Below are 22,634 nucleotides of genomic sequence, written 5' to 3'. Positions count from 1 at the left end.
TATCTACCACAACAAAACACAAGGTTTATTAAATATAACTATAAGATTTTCTTTACAAAAATAATAAAAGACAAATAATTTGAAAGATATTCATTGCTCATGGTTGGGTTGTGCTAATATACTAAAAATGACAATAATATCAAAATTAACTTACAAATTTGGTGAATACTAATCAAATTTAATTACTAGTCAAAACCAAGGGATCAATATGTAGAGCTAGACAAAATAATGACTAAATTCATCTGGAAGAACAAAAAGCCTAGAATGTCAAGAAAAATAATGAGAAAAAGCACAAGGGAAGGGAGAAGACTTCAAATGACATAATGAAGCATTAGTTATCAAAACTATTTAGTACTGGCTAAAAAACAGAAAAATAGTAGATCAGACTAGATAAGCAAGAAACAGAAGCAATTGAAATTTAAATGTGTCCCATTGTTTGATAAACCCAGTAACATAAATGACTGGTAACTCACTTTTCTATAAGAACTGTTGGAAAAAAGAATGGAAAGCAGCCTGGCAGAAATTAGTTTTAGCTCCAAATATTTTTCATAATAATCTCGGAATGGAAACATAACCTAAAGATAAAATGTCCCACCATAAAAACAATTTTAGGAGACATAATCTTATTTTGTTATTTAATTCAGTTTTATTTTATTTTCAGTTTTGAATCCTCTCCCTTCCATCTTCCCCTCAATGACCCATTGAGAATGCAAGAAAAGCAAAACCCATTATATATAATATATATACACCTACATATATAGTTGAGCAAAACAAATTCCCACATTAGACATATCATAAAACATCAGAAGAGTCTGAGATCAATACATTTCACAAATATGTCTTGAAAAAGAATCTTAACTAGAAGAGTGATAAAAGAGAAAATAGGGAATTTTGACTACATAGAATTAAAAAAACTTCTGCACAAATAAAATCAATGAAAATTGAAGAGAAGCAGTAGATTAAGGAAAATATTTACATCAAATACCATTGATGAAAATCTAAGATACAGAGGAAACTGACATAAAAAACAGCATCCAACAAATATGCTCTAATGTTTTTTTTTAAGACTCAGTTTCCTATTTCATTCAGGTTGGAAGTACAGGAGCTGCTCACTATCCTTGTCCCACTCTGATTAACATGGAAGCTATAACTGCTCCATTTCCAACACATGGGCTAGGCTCCCCCTCCTTTTTGGTGGCGGAATCCTTTGGGAGAGCTGGAACCTATAGAAACATTCAGGCCCCAGAAGTTACCACCTTCCCTTTCCCTGTGAATGACCCTTTCCTTCAATCCTTACAGCAACCCTGCCTTCTTAAACCAGGAGCTTACCAAGTTAGGGAGGGCAGGGCAAAAAGTTTACATGAGTACTAGGAAGACATGACTATGGAGGGAGGGGAAGTAATCAGGAATGGGGGGGTGGAGTGTAAACCCTGCTCTCAGGGACCATTGTGCTAATGATGAAGTTAGAGTAGATACCCGGTCAATTTAACCCACTGTAGCTCAGAACTCCAAAGCTCAAGAGATCCAGCAGCTACACCTTCCCCAGTAGCTGGAATTGTGTGTGCCACCACACTTGGATAGTCAAAGGCTATTAACAGTTTGAACAGGTATATCTTTAAAACCGAACCTATGATTCCATTTTATAGGGAGCATCCCCTAAGGAATTCCTTTACCAGGACAGACTGGCAAATTTTCTGCTACTTATGGTCTTAGCAAGTTTTCTAGCGCAGTGACAGGTTAAATTACTTTCTCAGGACCACATATAGACAATATGTATCAGAGGTAGTAAGTAGGACTTGAACCCAGATCTTCCTGACTCCAGATTCAGCTTACTCTCACATCATGCTACCTCAGCAGTTTTCAGAAGAAGAATTGCAAACTATATAAATGACCTGATGAAAACATGCTCCAAATAACTAAAAGTAAGAGAAGTACAAATGAAAACAGCATGCTACAAATTGTCAAAAATGTACAAAAATGGGAACAATGTTGATAGGATATGGGAAGACAGGCACAGTAATTCCCTGTTGATGAAACTGTAAGCCAGTCCAGTCATTCTAGAAGTTAGTTTGGAATTATGCAAGCAAAGTGACTCCATTGTCAGAGATTCTACTGTTTACTTTCTACCTCGTAGGAGACCAAAATCATATACGTAAACTCCATATAGATCAAATACTCATAACAGTATTTTTTTTTGTGATTGCAAAAGACTGGAAACAAAGTCATTTCCCATCATTTGAGAAATGGCTAAAAAAAAAACTCACAAAATTCTCTAGCATTTGGAGGTAACAGAATATTATTGCACGGTAATAGATGATGATTATGATGACTTTAAAGAATCATGGGAAGATTTATATCAATGATGTAGAAGGAAGTAAGCAGAACCAAGAGAACAACATATACATGACTACAACATGGTAAATGAAGTCATCTCTAGGAGGAAGTCAGACTGAGTGTTTGAAAAACCAGTGAGGGACCCTTTGTGCCAGGTGGGAAATGAGAGGGGAGAATTGCTAGGATTAGAATATTGTCTATATTGTCAGATGCGATTACTGTATTGGACTTCTTTGACTGATTTTTACTATTAATTGCATGGCAGGGTTTAAATAGTGTAGGGGAAAGGTTGAAATGACTATTATATAAAGACAAAAATCATAATTTTAAGAAAAAAATTTAGCATTGAATGACATCATGGAGAGACTTGAATGCCTGAGATTAGGGAGTCATTGAAAGTTCTTGAAGGAAGGAGCCAGCTTTTTCCTTGTCTTCATACTACTGTCTCTTGAAGGAATTGCCCAAATACCTTCGTGGTTACCATAAGTCTACCCGGGAAGAAGTCCTTCAGTTGGGAGCCCTGATCTACAGGGTCAAGTTTGAAGATGACAAATCCTATTTCCCAAGCATTCCCAAGATGCTGCGTGAGCTAGTGCCACAGGACCTTATTCGGCAGATCTCTCCAGACGACTGGAAAAGGGTAAGCAGAACCATCTCTAGGGATGATGGAACCTTACCCCTCAGCCGCATCTTCTAGCAGCCTACAGCGTCTTACACATACTAGGTAATCCATATATGTTGATTAGCTGAGGTTGGGAGGAGGTTGTTGAATGGGGTTCAAGATTGTTGGCATAAAGGAAAGAGCAAATAAGTTTTTCTAATTTTCAAATAGGAGAAGGAGGGAGATTCTTCAAACTTATGGCTTGTGAGCTTGATTCCAATTTCAGGCAAAATCTAGAATGTATTATTAAAAGGATGGTTTATGAACAATTAGATAGGAAAATTGTAATAACTAAGAGCCAATATTCATTAAGGTGGTTCAATAAGACCAGCTCATTTCAACTAACCTCATTTTTTTTTTTACAAGGTCACTAGACTGACCTTATTCATTCAGTTTGGTTCAGTATACATTTATTAAGAGCCCACTGTGTGCAAGACACAATGATGGGTTCTGGGCCAGAATTTTGACCACTAGGTGATACATTTTTTAGGTATAGCAACTCATGAAGATTGTCTGTTAAGACATGGAAGGATTATGATCGCTATATCAATTAAGGAAATACCCATACCCATGAAATCATAGGTCCAAAGTATTGATGTATGATGGAAGATTAAGGGAATACCATAGACATACTCTACTTGGATTTCAACAAGGCATCTAATGAAATTGATCATTATCTCTTTATGGAGATTGTATCTCTGATATTTTGTGATTTTCAAGATATAGAAATATGTGTTAGATCATAGTACAGTTGAGTGGATTTAGAACTAATTGGCCTTTAGATCCAAAAAATATGTTCACTTTTTGGTCAACAAGGTCTCTAAGGGAGTGTTCCAGGGATATGTCCTTGGCCCTGCGCTAGGCAACATTTTTATCAATGACTTGGATCATGTCATAAATAAAAAAGTCTATTCCATCTGCCAATTACACATAACAGAAGGACAGCTAATCTTTTGGATGACAGGAGTTTAAGTGCCTTCCCACTCTGAGATGTGACATTATAAATGATCATGCCACTGCTGCCCTCCCCACTGATATAATCTATAATTCTTCCCATAGTCCATTGTGGCCTATTTCAACAAGCATGCGGGGAAGAGCAAAGAGGAAGCAAAGCTGGCTTTTCTGAAGCTAATATTTAAGTGGCCAACATTTGGGTCAGCTTTCTTCGAAGTAAAGGTATGAACTTTGTGCCTTAACTGATCTTTCAAGGGCTTGGGAGTAGAAGGGAGTGGGTCTTGTTTAGAAGGAGTCAAGAGGCAATGGAGATTGGGGGGCCCAAGAGAAAGGGTTAAAGACAGTAATACACATGACAACAGGAATATAAATAGAAATGACACTCAAGGGTAGATGAACCTAAATGAAACATAATGAGCGGTTTCCATCCCAGAGCATGCCTTGTGGTAGAGAGAGATGAGAAAGAGATTGTGACCATGTGAGCAAAGAGAAGAGAAGTAACGACACATGTTGTGGATAATGAAGAAGATTTCACAACCAATTAGAAAAGGAGGGGGAGGCGATTGAAACAGGCACAAGAGTCAAAGATGTCTCCGAGGCTGGAATCCTGGATGCTTAAATGAGTGGAGGTGTCTTCAGCAGAAATAGAAAAAAATTAAAGGAGTCTTGAGTTTAAGAGATAAAATGAGCTCATTTTAGACATGCTGAATTTGAGATTCCTGTTACACATCGAGGAGGCAGGCAGTTGGGACTGGATATAGAAATCTGGGAGTCATCTGCATAAAAGATGAAAACTGAACTCTTGGAATTGATGAGGATATAGAGAGAGATGAAAAAATGGCCAGGGTGGAGCATTGGAAGGCACAGGCCATCATGGGGTCAGACATGCATGAAAAACCAGTAAAAGGAGCTGGAAGGAGTTTACTTCGGAGGGGAAGGAAGAGAACCAGGAGAGAGGATAGTATCATACAATCCCAAGGAGAAAAGTGTATCTAGGAGGAGTAGAGAGTTGATCAGATAAAATAAGACCAGCAAGGCTTTATGAAGTCCTTACTTTGTGCCAGGTTAGCTTTGGAGATACAAAGTGCAGGGAGAAAGAAATATAGTCCCTGCCTCAAGGAGCTTACATTCTAAAGCTGAAAAGTGAAGGAGGGTTTGGAATGAGACGCCTGCCAGGGGGCATGGTAGAGGAAGTCCAGAGAGTCAGAGGGGGAGCCTGGCCAAGAATGAAGACATGGTTGTCCTGAGTGCTTTCCTTAAAATGAAGGTTTTGGGGGGAACCAGCCAAGCAGAGGAAGGAGTCATGGGGTGGAGTATATGTCCAGTGTGAGAAGTGCAGTTGTAGAGTAGACTTCCAGGATGAGGAGGCTTCCATGGCTTGGTAGGAAACCTGCAGCCTCTAGGTCACATATGGCCCTCTAGGTCCTCAAGTGTGGCCCTTTGACTGAACCCAAACTTCACAGAACAAACCCTCTTAATAAAAGGATTTGTTCTGTAAAACTTGGACCCAGTTAAAAAGCCACACCTGAGGACCTAGAAGGCCCCAGGTTCCCCACACCTGGTCTAGATAGTAGTTGAGGCTGGGGAGAAATGAAGGTCAACCATGTCAGATGCTACAGAGAGATCAAGAAGGAAGAGGTCTGAGAAAAGATTGTTGGATTTAGCAAAGAACTTGAAAGTAACCCTAGAGAGAATAATTTCAGTGGAGTGATGAGGTCAGAAGTCCAAAGTAAGTTGCTGAGAAATGACTGGGGAGAGAGAAGTAGAGGCCAGGTGTGTAGGTAATTTTTTATGGGAGTTTGGCTTAGGAAAGGAGCAGGGAGAAGGGGAAGGGAGTAAGAATTTACGTAGGGTCTACCTTATGCCAGGTAACAGGCTAGGCTCTTCACAGATGTTACCTCATTTGATCCTCACAACAACCCTGGGAAGGACGTGCTATTATTATCTCCATTTTACAGATGAGGAAACTGAGGCAAGCAGCAGTTCAGTGGTCACATAGCCAGTATGTATCTGAGGCCAGATTTGAGCTGGGTATAGCCTTTTTAGGAATGCTAGAGTCAAATGAAGAAGGTATTTTAAGGATAGGGGAGATGCAGGCATGTCTACAGGCAGCTGGGAAAAGTTGGCACGAATTAGAACCCAAGAGATGACATGAGCTTCTGGTGTCTGAGCTTTCTTCACTGAGTTGTCACCTGCTACTGGCTGGAGCTTATTTAAATAAGGTCATGTTTTAATTGCATGCCATATGCTCTCATTTCTAGTCTCCTATTGTGTTGTAATTTTCATCTTTGCTCTAACAAATCAGTGCTCTGACTATATGTAGATGGAAGATTTGAAAGTGACTACTAGGTGGAGCAGCCTAGAGCACTGGTCTTAGAATTAGGAAGATCCGAGTTCAAATGTGACCTTAGACCCTTCCAAGCTGTGTGACCCTGGGCAAGTCACTTAACTCCATTTGCCTCAGTTTCCTCTCATCTGTAAAATGAGCTGGAGAAGGAAATGGTAAAACACTTTAGTATCTTTGTCCAGAAAACTCCAAATGATGTCACAAAGAGAAAGATGTAACTGAACAACCACAACTACATAGGTAACCCTTCAGTTCTGGCCTGTTAAGATTACAGTTCATTTTAATTTAGGGTGGGGGGGAAGCAGCCCAGAGCCTCCTGTTTCTCCATGTGAATAAAGTGTTTATTAGGTACAGGAGGGAGCTTTGCGGGCAGCCCACCTACCTTTGGTTTTGGTGCTTTCTTAATCCTGCTATATATTTTAAAACATTTTTTCATGTTTTAAAAAATTCTGTCTTTTATTTCATTGGCAAAGGGAACTCCAGGCAAGAAAACAACCTCTTCCAACACAGGTCATCACCTACTCTATAACTTATAGTCTTACAGAGTTATCCAGGGCATTGTTAAGTGACTCGCCTAGTGTCACACAGGCAATCTTGTGTGTGTGTGTGTGTGTGTGTGTGTGTGTGTGTGTGTAAATAGTATTTTATTTTTTTCCCATTTTCAACATTCATTTTGTAAAATTGTGAGTTCCAAATTTTTCTCCTTCTCTTCCTCCCCTTCCCCCTCCCCAAGACAGCAAGCTGTTAGATATAGGTTATACATATACAATCATATAGACGTATTTCCACATTAGTCATTTTGTGAAAACAAGTATCAGAACAAAAGGGAAAAACCACAAAAAAGGTGGAAAATAGCATGCTTTGATCTGCATTCAGACTCCACCAGTTCTTTCTCTGGATGTGGATAGCATTTTCCATCATGACTCTTTTGGAATTGTCTTGGATGGTGATATGGCTGAGAAGAGCTAAGTCATACTGGGTCATCGCACAGTGTGACTGTTTCTGTGAACAATGCTCTCCTGGCTCACTTCACTCAGCGTCAGTTCACATAAGTCTTTCCAGGTTTTTCTGATATCTGCCTGCTGATCATTTCTTACAACATAATAGTATTCCATTACATTCATATGCCACAACTTATTTAGCCATTTGCCAATTGATGGGCATCTCCTCAATTTCAAATTCTTTGCTATCATAAAAACAACTGCTCATGTGGGTTCTTTTTCCTTTTTTGTTATCTCTTTAGGATTTAGACCTAGTAGGGGTATTGCTGGATCAAAGGGTTTAGTTTTCTAATCCCTTGGGCATAGGTCTACATTGCTCTCCAGAACAGCTGGATCAGTTCACAACTCAACCAACAATGTGTTAGTGTTCCAATTTTCCCACATCACATTAGTGAAATTACAGAATTTTTTTTCCTGCTATAACCCCTCCTCTCCCTCTTCTCTCTCTGTCTCCGTGTGTGTGTGTGTGTGTGTGTATATATATATATATATATATATATATATATATATATATATATATATATATATATATATATATATATATATATATATATATATAAAACCTTTCAAAGAGAATTCATTGCATATGTGGGTGGGGAGTGTGCTTATATTTAGACTGATATGGTAATCAAGCAATCAGATTGAACTGAGCTCAGAGAGAAGAAAGTTGAGACGAGGCTGCTCCTGGCTAGGCTGGTTTCCTGGAGGCAGCATGAACCAAGCTGGGCCTTGAATGATTTTCTAATTGTGCATAAGTGGAGAAAAGGAAGAAATGTGTCTTGAATTGATGCAAAGCCCTGGATCCAGAAGAGAGTGGCTATGCTCTTCTTCCATGGATAGTGAATTGGCTATATTTTTGCCTCTCAATAATTTCCTTTTCCTTGGCTTCCCTGGTGTTGGCTTCCTTCACAAGAATTGGGAATCTGACTGCTTTGTATCTTCTCTCTGCCAGCAAACAACAGAGCCAAACTTCCCAGAGATTCTCTTAATCGCTATCAACAAATATGGAGTCAGCCTCATTGATCCCCGAACCAAGGTGAGAGGAATATCAAGGAAGCAGAAATAAAGGCTGAAGGGAGGTTGGATACAGGGGGTAATGTTCGCGATCATTTTGTCACAAAAGAATGTTCCCAGGGGGGCACCAGGCTGAGCTAGAGACCGTGCTGACTGCCACAGGAGGCAGAAGACCTGGGTGCTAGTCCTGGCCTCCTCCCTTGTTGGCCACATACCCCTGGACAAGTCCCTTCCCTTCTCTGGGCCTCCTCTTGTTGGGTGGGATTAGATGCTTTTGAAGGAACCTTCCAAGTCTAATATTCTATAGGTCTAAGACTGTGTCTGTTACCAGGCTCCCTGCAAAAATTCTGCTTCCAGATGGGGGCTAGGATAGGAAGCATGGGTGGAGACTGGCCTCATTTAACTCACCTCAACAAATATTCCTTACCATCTATTATGTACAAAGCCATAGAATGGGCAGTGGGGATATAAAGATGAGTTATCATATTATAGTCCCTTGTCTCATGGAATTTATAATCCAGTTGGGGGATACAACATGGGACCAATCATAGGATTATTGGATTTGTACACAGAATTCTAGGTGTAGAGTTGGAGGGACAGCAGAGGTCACCTAATCCAATCCCTTACTCTAGAGATGAGGATGTTGAGGTCCAGAGAGGACATGCTCTAAGCCAAGGTTACACAGGGAGGTGATAAGTGCCAAAGGAAGGTCATCCTCAGCCACATCAGTGCCCCAGCCTCTAGACTATAAGCTACAGAGGAGTGATGATCTGCTTTTCTGGAGTGAACTTTCATACCAGGAGGACATGGTGCTGATGAAATCACAGGTCCAGACCTCCCACAGCTCAAGCTGTGGCAAGTGTACTCCTATAGGTGAGGGTCTTACTTGGGGCAGGGGTTAGGAAAGACTTCTTGGAAGACAGGGCAGGAATAGGGATTAGATTCCCTTCCCAGCCCAGGGAACAGCTGGACACAGAGGTTTTCTTGGTGACCATTAGGAGCCACTGAATACTTTTTAGCATCAAAATGACATGGTCATTGATTTATGACTAAAGGATGGATTGGAGAGGGGCCGAAAGAGGGAGGGGAAGAAGACCTCTGGGCAGGCAATGGCAGTGAGAATAGAGGAGATGGACAAATGAGACGGGATTAGGGAAAGAATGCTCTCTGTGTGTCAGTGCATCTGGGTTCAAGTGGCTTGTCTCCTCTGCTATTGAGCAAGCAACAACTTTCATTAAGCATTTACTGTGTGCCAGAAACTATGCCAAGACTGGGCATATGGTGACAGAAATGAAAAGTATTTATTAAGCATATTATGTGTGTGTGTGTGTGTGTGTGTGTGTATGTGTGAGTGACAGAGAGAGGAGAGACAGAGACAGAGAGACAAAGAGAGAGAGAAACAGAGAGAGGAGACAGAGACAGAGAGAGGAGAGAGAACATAGAGGAGAGAAGAAAGACAGAGAAAGAGCTAGGTGCCTCAGGGTATAAAATGATGAACTGGAGTCAGGAAGACCTGAGTGCAAATTTAACCTCAGACTATCTAGCTGCATGACCCTAGGATAGTCATTAACCTTTGCTGGCCTCAGATTTCTCATCTGTAAAATGGAGATAAAAATCACACCTTCCTTCCAGGGTTGTTGTGAGGATTAAACAATATATCTGTAAAACAATGGCAAACCTTAAAGCACTCTGTAAATGCTAGTTTATTATTGTTTCTGTTAAAATTAGTGACTTGGACTTCATAGGCCATCTGAGCCTTCCCTCCTGCTTTGAGAAAGAGGTCAAACTCATCTCAGAGTGACTTTTTGGGGGGACAAGATAAAAATATCCCAACCTTGGGAATCATTCCAGGGTTTAATTAGCCTATTTGCCAGAAATTCTCCCTTTATAGTTCACCAGTCCTTTTGGCCATGTGGGTCCATGCCTGGCTGGGCCAAGGAGAGGCCACTTCACGGAAGCTATTTTCCTCTAGTCCTCAGTTTCATACAGCCAGAGATTTAGATGTGAAAGGGCCATCTGAAGCCGTAGAGTCAGACATGTCTCAACTGAGGACCAGAGGCCCAGGTAGCTGAGTCAGGCTCCCAGGCCAGGACCTGTTCTCTGAAGGCAACACTGACTTCCCGGTGCCCGCATTACGGCTCCTCCTCTGTCAAATGGGGACATTTAGCTAGACCATCTCTGAAGTTCTTTCCTGTTCCACATTTCTTGACAACTTAGGAGATGGTGTAGAGGCAGGGTTAGCAGGACTCACCCCAGAAAGATAAGGAGGAGAGGGAAGGAGGGTGTTGGTGCCCCTCACAAAGCTGCTCCTCTCTTTCAGGATATTCTCACCACTCATCCCTTCACCAAGATCTCCAACTGGAGCAGTGGGAACACTTACTTCCACATCACCATCGGGAACCTGGTGCGAGGGAGCAAGCTACTCTGTGAAACTTCCCTGGTAAGAACACCACTCACTCACAGATGGGTCAAAAGCAGGGCTGCTCAACTCTGAAGGCACAAGGTTCAAATCCCAGCTCTAATCTTGGGCAAAGCAATTAGTCTGTCAGGGCCTCAGTTTCCTATTCTGTAAAATGAGGACACCTCAAGATATGGCTTTCACTGGAGGGATGGTTTGACACTGAGTCATCCATATTCTCCAGCCCCAGAGGGCTCCTGAGTGACCAGCAGCCCACATCAAACAGCCAATAAACTAATTGAGCATCTGTCCTGTGCCAGGCATTGTGCTAAGCTCTGGGGATACAGTAAAAGTCAACAGACAGGCTGGTGTTTGGGAGATGAATAGCCTAACGTTCATCCTGTGACTGGGGTGGCCTGAGGTAGTGGAAAGAGAAGACTTGGTTTAAGTCTAAATGTGAAACATTAGGCTCTGATGTTTCCTAGCTATGTGAGGAAAGGCAGCTCACATCCCCTCTCTGTGGCACTGTGTCCTGATCTTTAAAATGGGGATATTAATATCTGAACCACTGCCACAGGGGATAGTTGTAGGCAAAGGGTTTTGTTAGCCGTGAAACACTATATAAATGCGAATTGAATGTGAATTGTTAATTTTAATGTTAGGAGTCAAGGAGCCAAGGGCAGGGCTTAGCCTGGGGTTGATGTCCAGGCTAAGGGATGGGCTTAATCTGGGCCCAAGGTCTGGGGGTAAAGGGCAAGGCTCAGACCTGATCCAGGAGTAGAGAGATGTGCCCGGAGACAGGGACAGGACTCAGTCTGGAGTTGGGGTCAGGGCAGATGGAGTTGAAGTCTAGGCTGTCTTAGGGCTGGGCTCAGTCTGGGGCCAGGGCAAGGGATCAGTCCTGGGTCAGTGGTAGTACTCAGTTTGTGACCAGATTCAGGGCTCAGCCTGGAGATATGGGGTAAGGTGTCGGGGTGAGGGCTCTGACTGGGGCCAGGATCCTGGCTTAGACATCTTAGGGCTGGGCTCAGTTTGAGGTCATTGTGAGGGATCAGTCTGGTGTTGGAAAACCAATTCTGTGTGCAGTTAACTCTTATATGGAGGCTGAGACTACCTCTCTGGCTCATTAGATCCAGGGAGTAAAACAAGGAAATTTAAGCCAAGGGCTCTTAATCTGAGCTTCACAAATTTGGTTTATTTATTGTCGTTTAAATTTTTGTGTTTCTTAAAATTTTGATTTATATTTCAGTATAATTAGCATTTTTCATTTCAATTTTTTTGCTTTTAAAATTTTAATAACTATATTTAACTATAATTGACTGCCTTTGTAATGCTGTTTTTTATTTTTGCATTTTAAAAACATGATTCTGAGAAAGGGTCCATAGCTTTGCTAGAATGCCTGCCCAAAAGGAGGGTCCAGGACATAAGAAGGCCAAAACCCCTGCCCTAGGGTCTCAGCACCGAGGAAAGAAGAAGGGGGTTGACTGCAGGTCACGTTCTGAAGTCAGTCTAAAAATTCATGAAGATCTCTGCTGCCCCATCCCAGGAAATTACTCTGGGCATTGAGGCACTGAGTTATTACATAAATGAGAAAATAGTGCCCTAGAGGGTGTAGGTTATCAGACCAAGTGTCAAGAGACTTAGATACTCTTTCTGGCTCTGACAACAACAACCCTTAGCCTCAAGTTTACATTCTAAGGTAATGTGTGTGACTCAGTTTCCTGTTCTGTCAAATGAAAAGGTTAGGCTAGAGAACCTCTCAGGTCCCTAATGCCCTGAGTCAATTAAGCATTAGACCAAGAACTTGGACACTCCAAGGGTGAGTGGCCACTGTGTGACCCCAAGGCCTGATTTAACCCCTCTGTGCCTCCAGTTAATATCTGGCTGCCAAAAAGAAGTTTTGGTAATTCAGACACATTAGGAGGAAGTTGGTGAGACTTGCCAGAATAATGCCCTTTGTTGAAGTGAAAACTAGTATCATTATTTTTGTTATCTCTTTGTTATCAGGGCTACAAAATGGATGACCTCCTCACCTCCTACATCAGCCAGATGCTCACCACCATGAGCAAACAGAGGGGCACCAGGGTTGGCAGATGAATGGAGAGATACCACGGGCACCTGGCCCTGATCAACCGCCAGCTGAGGCCCGTGGGCTACCCCTGTAGCTGGGGAACAATCTTTGCTTTCCAGGCAGAGACAAGGGGGGAGGGTCCAGTGGACCAGGTCCCAGTCTCTGTTGGGGACAACCTGGACTTGGACTTGGATTCTGCCTCCAGTGAGGATGATTATCTGTGACTAGACTCAGAGTCAACCTCTGCCTTATAGGGGACACCCTCCATCCTTGACTGGGACAGCTTAATGTCTAAGACATTGGAAGAGCACTGGGTTCTAGTGTTAGCTTGGCCTGACTTGCTGTGTGACTCTGGGAAGATTACATCCCTTCTCTGGGCCACAGTCTTCTCTATAAAATGAGGACATTGGACTTGGGGGTCTCTAAGGCACCTTCCAGCTCAGAGATTTTCTGATTTTCCAGTTCCGGCCATGTTTTGGAGCCACTCGGTGATGCTGAGAGCCACCAAGAAAGCTCCTGCATGGCATCTCGGAGCATTTGTTGTAGTTCAGTAAAGACAAAGGCAGGCACACATTGGCCTCTTAATCAGAAACTCCATATAAATGTTCCCACAACACAATCTCAGGACCAGAAAGGAGTTAGAGGTCCTCTAATCTCACTCACACCTGCGACATCAATCTCCTCCCCCAAATCCCTAGCAAATAGCCATCCACTGGAAGGCTTAAACACCTGTGGTCTCACTAGCCCCTCAAAATGCCCACTCGTGGGTGACTCTTAATTGGAACTTTTTTTCCCTTTTGCTGATCCGAGTTGTGCACCTCTGAAACTTCCACTCATTATGAATAAACGAATAAAGCTTTCATTCAGTGCTCTCTATGTGCAAAGCAGTGTGCTAAACCCCTGGGGTATAAAGAGAAACCTGAAGCAGTCTGTGCTCTCAGGGAGACTCTGTATTTATGGGGGAGACAATACATAAAGGTTTCAGAAAAGTTCTGTGATCCTTGGGGTGCAGCAGCAAAGTAGATGGTAATGCTTCTTATCATTCCTGGTTGGTATAAAAATAAAGCAAACTCCATCCCTTTTTCCATGAGCCAGCCAGCCTCCAACTTTTCCTTCCAACTCTTGAAGAAAAAACCACATCGCACACTTCCACCCCCAACTTTCTCCTTTCCTAGCTCCAGTCTCTTCAGATCAGGTGCCTCGTCATCCTGGACCCAGCCCTCCGACATGCTGTAGTTTTGTTACTGTTTTCCTTGCCACAGGAATCCTTGTACCGAAAGGAGCCTAGCCTGGCTGTGCCTCGCCAGTTACTGGTAGCCAGACCACTACCTTCCTCATCCTGGACACAAGGCTTGTCTTAATACAGCCTGAGATCCCTCAGGATTGAAGAGGATTTTATTTTTTTGAACTGCCACTGATTAAGCTGTCAACTGGGGGCTGGGAATCTGGGGAGAAGCAGGCAGTTTTGTAAAAGTTGACTGTAGGGATTTTTTTATTCACATAAATGTAAAGGCAGGTTGGCTTACCCCTCTGAGACTCAAGGATTGGGCTTGTGGAGTTGGGAGTTGTCTCACCAGCTTTCATGAAGAATGACTTCCTCCGAGCCACCCCTAGAAGCCTTGGGATGTGGAACAGAGATCTATACGACCCATCAACCCATCGGAGGTCCCTGGGGAAGGCTTTGAGGCTAGGCCAGGCCATGACTGTGGCCCCCTCCTCACCTACTGAGGTCAGCGGAGGAACACTAGCCCTGGGCAAAATTACTGGAAAGGAGGAGGGTCAACAGGACTTTCTATAAACTGAATGCAGTTTAAAAGGCTTTCTTTAGGAAAGAGGACACGGCAATAGGAGCAACAGCTACCAGCCTGGGCCCCTGTGTATAGGAGCTGATTGGGATCTGATTGATATCTTCCCATTAGTCCACCACAGTACCTGTATGTCCACCATTCGTGTTTGTTTGTTTTTTTAATTGAAGGCATTGATTGTCTCTATCTTCTGTGAGAAGAAGAACCATGAGTTTATATCAAGCCAATAACACATGGTTCAACCTAGGATCATGATTTGAATGATTCTCTGTGAATATTCAGCCCTTACAATTCATTGAGCCCAACCTCATTTTACAGATGGGGAAACCAAGGCCCGGGAGGTTAAATAACTTGTCCAAGTTCATACAGATAAGAAGTGACAGTCAGGGCTCAGTCTAGGGTTTCTTCTGCTTACTGGCAACGTGATTTGGGGTGTCAGCACTTTTCCAAATCTCCATTCCCTTATTTGTAAAATGAGAGGACTAGGCAGGCCAGGTTTGGAGGAGAAGAGGGACTAGGGATGGGGAATGTTTTCTGGATGTCTCTCTCAAAGCAGGACTACCTTCAGGGATGCAGGGTAAGAGGCAGAGAAACCTACTGTCCAGCTTTCTTTCCCCTCAACCCTTAGGGGGGACCTCCAACCTACCTGAACTAGCCCCATCCAGTTATCTTCATGTCTAAAAATATACCACTGGCAAATCATGCTCCTCTCTGGCCTCTTTTTCTTTTGGAAGCAATCAGGGTTAAGTGACTTGCCCAAGGTCACACAGCTAGTGGATGCCTGAGGCCACATTTGCACTCAGGTCCTCCTGACTCGGGGGCCAGTGTGCCGTCCACTGCGCCAACTAGCTGCCCTCTTTCTGGGCTCTTTAAACATGCATATCTCTCTACTGAGAACGGGAAGGGTCAAGTCTAGATCCCAGTCCCTTGAACAGTCATGGCTAGATGCCAGGGCTCATGGCTCCAGCTCACTTCTTCAGTTGAGGAGCCCTTACTTTGTGATGACGTGTCAACCTCACAGGGTAGGTGGAAGGAATGATTTAGATGGTACAGCAATAGTACAACAGAAATAGCTGGAGATATGTGACCACAGATGCCAGGCTGGAAGGAACCTTGGCTGCCATCACTCATTTTACCGAAGAGAAAACTGCCATTCAACCTATATGATTGACCCAGGGTCACCCAGCTAGTGTCAAAGGTAGAATTTGAACTCAGGGCCTCCCAGCCCTAAGTCCTGCTAACTGTCTTGGGGTCTGTTTCTCCACTCTGTGGCCTTTTCTGCGACGCAGTCACTTCCCCTGTACAATGACATGTTGGCCTAGGAGCATTCTAAGGTCCTTTCCAGATCTCTATGCCATGACTGAGTCCTGAGCCCTGGGCTCCACATTTCTACCCTACCCCTCCAGAACTTCCTTTCCCTCTATTGGGGGTGAGGGATGCAGGTTAAGAGTGCTAGGGAAGGAGGAATGAGACAGGTAGTTACAAAGCTACTGCATCAGCTTTGGAATACACTGACCCTAGCAGTTCTGGGCCTGGAATCAGAAAGATCTGAGTTCAAGTCTGGTCTCAAACAGTGTGACCCTGGGTGTCACCCTTCAGTGTCCTCAACTATAAAAGGAGATAATAGCACCTACCTTGTGGGGTTGTTGTGAGAACCAAATGACATATTTGTAAAGTGCTTAGCACATAGTAGGTACTATATAAATGCTAATTCACTTCCCTCCCTTTCTCCTGGTATTTAATCATGCAGCCCAAATTGCTGCTTCAGTCTTTGCTCCCTAGGAAATAGAAATGACTTTCAATGCCTCTTAAAAAAAGAAAAATCCTGAGATTCCTGTTATAAAAATGAAAATGGGTAGAAAATCCTTTTTAAAAAAAAAAGGCAATCCAAGTGTTACCAACCCCCACAAAAGTGTCATAGGGTTCACTGCCTCCTACAATGTGAGTGGGACCTCAGAAAAGTGGAGTGATAGAGTTGGGAGTTTAGAAACCATTATCTGCTAGAAAGGCCTCTTTACAGAGAGGCTGTGACTCACCCAGTTACCCTGCATTAGCAGTAGAAGGCCTTCTACAAGCCAGGTCTCCTGGCCTCCACTGCCAAAACTCTCTGGCTCTTCCAGCCAGCAAAGACTGGAAATTCCTGCCTGTTCTCTTCCTCTCCACAAGATGAGGGAACATCCAAGTGTCCCTTCATTCTGATGGTTTTCTCTGAAGGGCCATGGGCTGGGCTATGATCCTCAAAGAAGTGGACAAAGACCCCACCTGCATCACTGGTACGGGACCTAGTTGGATGTTGCCATTTTCAAGTACTTTCAGTACTCTTTCCCCTGTTCAGTAAAAATCAGGCAGCAGGGTACAATGGAAAAAGCACTAGTCTGGGAGTCCACTTCTGGCTCTAAGAGTAACTAGACATGTGACCTTGAGGAAATCCCATTCCCTCTGTGGTGCTGTTTCCTCTTCTGTCAAATTATGAAACTAACAGACATGGCGGTACATGCTTATAGTGTTATCTACAAGAGTGCTGGGGTTGGTAGTCTTCTGAGCCACAATGACGTACAGCCAATCAGGTAGGTGTTCACATGAAATCCAGTATTGGTAGGGGGAGCCCTCAGGAACAGAGAGGGGATGGGCACACCGAATGGCGTAGGGAGGGCTGAACCATCTCAGGTTGCCAACGGTGCCTTGCTCCCTTGCTGATCAGTAGTAGGATTGGGTTGTAAGATATGGAGCCTTCATCTTCAAAAAAATAAAGTGATAGGGTTAGATCTATTGTACCATAATGCAGTGTCATATAGTGAATAGTGGGCTAGACTTAGGAGGTAGAAGAAACCCAGGTTCAAATCCTGCCTCTGATGCTAGCTGGATGATCATAGGCAAGCAACTTAAACCATGAGCTTTAGCCTTTTCAGCTGCTAAATGGAAGAAATAATTCTTGTACCATATACCTCACGGGGCTGTTGTAAGGAATACATTAAATATGTATATATACATATATGTACATATATAAATACGTATCTACTATGTATTCATATAATTAAGCTATGCATGTCATGTATGCATATGGAAATATATAGAACCTTTTGCATTCTTCATAAACATTTACATTTATAAATCTATAAATATCATTGACTAGTTTTTAAGGCTCTTTCCAATTCTAGAAGAAATGACCTTGAGTCAGCCAGTCAATAAAACATGCAGTACCTACTATGTGCCAGGCACTGTGCTAAGCACTGGGGATTCAAAAAGATTCCAAAGACAGTCCCTGCTCTCAGGAAGCTCATAGTCTTGGCTGAGCATCATGTCCTACAGGGGCCTTAGATTCAAGTCCTGCTAGGGTTGAACACGCATCCTCATACATACAGGCCTGTGCTGGGACTCAGTCTTGCTCTAACAGTTCACTCTTTCTTTTACAGACTTCATCTTGTGATTACACTGGTATAGACAGCTCTCTAGAAGGGACCTCTCCATTTACCAATGAAAGGACCCTTCTCTGCAACTGTTTGAAAAGTTGCCCAGAGCACTGAGAAGTGAAACCCCTTGCCCAGTGGAGTCACACAGCCAGCAGTAATGAGTGGTGGGACTTGAACCCAGGCCTTCCATTCCAAAGCTATCTACCTATCCATTACAGGTTCCACAGCTTTTCAAAAACCTTGGGATAGTCTTGTTAGGTAGGACATACAAAAATCATTATTCATGTGACAAACTGAGGCTCAGAGAAGTGATGACAAACCCACTCTGAGTTTAGCCTTCTTTCAGCCCCCTCTAACACCTGCAGTTTGTCTTCCATGACAGCCAGTACTTGCGTCAGAGCAGTCCTCCATGGAGGACCCCATGGAGGTGGTGGGTCAGAAAGCACACTGTGAACACCAAAGACACCCCAGCCTCTGAAGGCTTCACAACAGTTGTTTTCTCCTTTATTACAGTTGATGTTTACTGAAGCCTGACCTCCAGAAGTTATATATTAGAGAGATGAGGAGGGACAGGAGATGGGCTATGCTATCCCTACAATGAGAATACAAATGATGGTGTCCCCATGGGGCCTCGCAGGTGATCTTGGCAGATGGGTCTCTAGCCAATGGAAAGCTATCATGAGCCAACGTGGTGAAGAATCAGGCCTAGCCTCTTCTGCAAAGGTATTGACTTGTGTCTGCTTTCCTGGGTATCTCTCATCCCAGAAGTGACCCAGGGAACTTCTAAGCTATCCATACCTCCTCCCCAAATCTGACTATGCCACTATGGAATGTCAGGAGGTAGGAGCCAGGGTCTAGGGGAATCAAAGGTAGGATCAAACCTGGCTCCTTGCCAGCTCTTGGGTTCAGACCAGGTCCACAGCAGCCTGCTGCTCTGCTGAAGTGACATATGGAGGGGAGGCCCTTGTCCTTGCCCCTTTCAAGTTCCTACCCCCCATGCTGTGGTAGGTTTTCTGGGGGATACAGAGGAGGGGAATGGGACTCCGAGGTTCAGGTGGACCTAGTCCTTCTTGCTCAAGGTCAGAGCATCCGGATGACTGATTAGTCTTAAGTTTCCTCCCTCCCTTCCTCCTCCTACAGCCACTCTCTGATGCAGAGAGAGATATGGAAAAAGAGGTAGAGAGAGGGCTGACTAATGTCCACATGCAGAAGGGGAGATGGAGTCTAGGGAATCTTCTTGGGCCATGGCCCAGGACTCAGCAGATGCAGCAAAACTTTGACAGAGCAGAAGGCTTGGGAAGCTTTTCTTTGGTTGTGTCATTGTTGAAGTCTTCCAGCGTAAGGCTGGACATTTCTGTAGGGACAATAAAAATGAAAAATGAGAAAACTTTCAGGTATACAAAATGTTTTCCTCATCCACTCAAATGGAGATTGCAATGCAGAAAACTTACTTCCCACTGGTTGTAGGCCTTTCTCTCTCTCAATCCTTCCTGTTCTCTAGGGGCTGATTTGTTAATGGCACTTTGAGGCCTTTGGTACTCCAGAAAGTCTAGTGAACTGGCACTGAGTCCTTATTCTGCATCCCCTATGCCAAAATCTTCAGATGCCAAAATGCTATGTGACATCTGAGTTTAACTCATATCTACAGCACTCCATGAAGCATAAATGCATTTTAAGAAAACTTAAATGGATAGGCATTATAGAAGGCTCCATCTTAATTAGACGGTAAAATATTTTTCTAAATTTAATCAACATGGTGCCCCTTATGGCATCAAAGCTCATGCTCTAGCTAGTTCTACCAAACTGGAAAGGGTTTTAATATGGTCCTGGTGATGGACTGTGGCTTTTGAGGACCATCCCAAGTTCTAGAAAGGCTCCATGAGATATGTCATAACAAGTGCTGCTGATCATCAGCTGATGGAAAGGTCCGGCTCTGCATCAATGAAGGAAAGAGCCCCATGAAGGAAGAAATCACAGTGGATCTTTTGAGATCCTGTAACAATAACTTAATAGTCATTAAGGAGAATCCTATGGATGAACAGGGGTCTATGGGATGGTATGGCAGAAATGGACAGGACTAAAGACTTGAATTTGACTCCTGTATCTGTCAATGACTAGCTATGTGGCCATGGGAATGTCACTTAACTTCTCTAGCCTCAATTTCCTCATCTGTAAAATGGAGATTATAATTATCTGCACCACCTACTTATAGGGATGTAGTAAGAAAAGCAAAGGAAAAGAGAAAGGAGAAAGGATAGTGTAAGGTCAAAGACATGCCAAACTGGTGCTCAAAGCCAGAGGGGAGAGGATAACAAAGTGATGCCTGAAAGCCCAGCAGGGCACAGTTCATTTCCCCCTGGAGAAACACTCAAGGTAAGGTCCTGGCACATGCTCCATCATGAGGAAGGTGAGGATGCCCAACAACTTAGCCTTGGGAGGGGAGGGGACAGGAGGGAGGAATGTGCAGCTGTGGAAGGAGAGGAGGCTAAACAGGAAGATGCTTAAAGGCAAGAGATGGACCGAAATTTGAAAGAGAAGATGAAAAGCCTAAAACATCAAGAAAAGACTAAGACAGGGGGTTGTGACCTGCCAAATTTCACTCACATAGCAAGCACTAGGAAGTGTGAGAAGTGAGATTTGAACCCATGTCCTCATGCCATCACTCTTTCCAAAGAAAATCAGCCCAAATGACCAGATAAGAGGAAATCTTTTGACCCATTCAGAAACATGTGATGACATTAAGAAACTAAAGAATGGTTCAAACAAGAAATTAAACTCATAAAAGAAATTAGGAATGAATTTAGGGTGGAAACCAGAGCTCTAAATGTATAATTAAAAAAAAGCAAAGTAGGAAAAAATACACATGATTGAACAACTTTCCAAAGAAGTTTGAGAGAATAATATATGTGGAACCCAAAAATACTAAAGTGAAAGAAAAATTCAGCACAAAGCAAAAGGCAACATTGTTAGAATACATGAATCCTACAAAAGCCAAAATTATTGACCTCAAAGACAGGAGGGAAGAGATAACTTAAGGATCATAGGTCTCCAAATAAAATATGATAAATCTAGAGACCCAAATAATATAATAATGCAGGAAATAATGGAAGATAATGGTCCAGAACTTTTAAATACAAACAAGACACTGATTGAGAGAATCACAGATTTCTGCCAAGGAGAAAAAAAAAAAGACCCTGTTCCAAACTCCAAGTAACTCAAAATATGAAGTGACTGAATTTAGCAATTTCAATGAAAAATATCAAAAAATTTTACAATCAGTAAAGAAAGAAACCTCCAAATGTGAAAGGCAATCTGAATAACATACGATTGATCTATATACGTGAGTAATCACCAGAAAAAATGGAATAGTAGATTCCAAAAGGCAAAGGAGTTCAAACTATTACATTAATACAAAATGATAATAAGAGGTGGAACAGAATTTACTATTCATATACTATTCATAGATGAAATCCCAGAAGTCTGAGGTACGATCATATTACTGACAAAGCAAAAATAAAAATTTAAAATTATTAATTTAACAAAAACGAATTCACAAATCAAGATACATAAACAGGTAAGCTACATTATGCTTAAAGGAACTGTAGGTAATGAACTAATATCAGTATTAGACATATATGCATCAAATGGGATAGCAACTAAATTCATAAAAGAAATTTTAACTGAATTGCAAAATGATAAAAATAGTAACACAAAAATTGTAGGAGTCTTAAATTATCCTCTCTTGGAGCTAGACAAATCTAACACAAAGACAAACAAAAAGTGAAAAAAAGACCTGAATAAAGTACTGAAGAATTGAAATCTGAAAGAAATGGCTTCTTAAGAATGGAATTGTTAAAAATATATACCAAAAGCAGGTCATTGATAAAATATTTAGAACAGCACTTGAAAATACAGTACATGCCCATCGACTGGGAAATGGCTAACTAATGTATGGCACAAATATAAAGGAGTATCACTGTGCTTTAAGAAATATTGAATATGATGAATACGAAGAAGTATGGAATGATTTGAACAATCTGATACAGAGTGAAGTAAGCAGAACCAAGAAAACAACATACACAATGTCTATAGTGTTGCAGGGGAAGGGAAACTACAAAAAAAATAAAATGTAAATGTTAAAAACTATAAAAAAGGCTGACTCCAAAGAAGAGATCTGAAAAGGTTGCCCCTATCCTATTCCTTTGAAGAAGTAGGAGGTCACTAAGTGTGATATATTGTATATATTTTTAGAATTTTTTTTGATATATCAATTTTGTTGATTTTTTTCTTTGTTGTCATTCAGTCAATTCAGCTATGTGCAACTCTTTGTGACCCCATTTAGGCTTTTCTTGGCCAAGATACTATGCCATTTCCTTCTCCAGCTCATTTTACAGATGAGGAAATAGTGTTAAGAGACTGGCCCAGGGTCACATGGCCAGTTAAGTGTCTGAGGCCAGGTCTGAACTTAGGGATATGAGTCTTCTTAACTCCAGGCCCAGCACTCTTATCCAGTGCTTCACCTATCTGTTTTTTTTGGGATGCCTCTGTGGGAGGAGGAAGAGGGAGAGGTACTGGGAGAAACTCTGGTGACATAAAAACCAAAAGATATCAATAAAAGAAGTTTAAAGAAAAAACAAAC

At 42.4% G+C, this 22,634-nt stretch overlaps 2 protein-coding genes across 3 annotated transcripts in view; one reads left to right on the top strand and one right to left on the bottom strand.

Annotated features, from left to right (window-relative positions):
- Nucleotides 1-13,642, top strand: part of MYO7A (myosin VIIA) — a 182,542-nt gene extending 168,900 nt beyond the window's left edge. For both annotated transcript variants that reach the window (XM_072610771.1, XM_072610770.1), the window contains 5 exons: nt 2,789-2,974; nt 4,055-4,171; nt 8,250-8,333; nt 10,632-10,751; nt 12,717-13,642. In XM_072610771.1, coding sequence (XP_072466872.1) covers nt 2,789-2,974; nt 4,055-4,171; nt 8,250-8,333; nt 10,632-10,751; nt 12,717-12,806 — 597 coding nt within the window. In that variant the 3' untranslated portion in view covers nt 12,807-13,642. The remainder of the gene's footprint in view (nt 1-2,788; nt 2,975-4,054; nt 4,172-8,249; nt 8,334-10,631; nt 10,752-12,716) is intronic.
- Nucleotides 13,643-19,144: 5,502 nt separating this feature from the next.
- Nucleotides 19,145-22,634, bottom strand: part of GDPD4 (glycerophosphodiester phosphodiesterase domain containing 4) — a 105,621-nt gene continuing 102,131 nt past the window's right edge. The window contains exon 27 of the mRNA XM_072615663.1: nt 19,145-19,349. The gene's annotated coding sequence lies outside the window, so the exon portion shown is untranslated. The remainder of the gene's footprint in view (nt 19,350-22,634) is intronic.

The sequence above is a fragment of the Notamacropus eugenii genome, chromosome 5 (assembly GCF_028372415.1).
Source record: "Notamacropus eugenii isolate mMacEug1 chromosome 5, mMacEug1.pri_v2, whole genome shotgun sequence".
NCBI classification, from domain to species: Eukaryota; Metazoa; Chordata; class Mammalia; order Diprotodontia; family Macropodidae; genus Notamacropus; species Notamacropus eugenii.
Note: the sequence above shows the minus strand (reverse complement) of the source record. Positions and strands in the feature narration are given on the sequence as shown.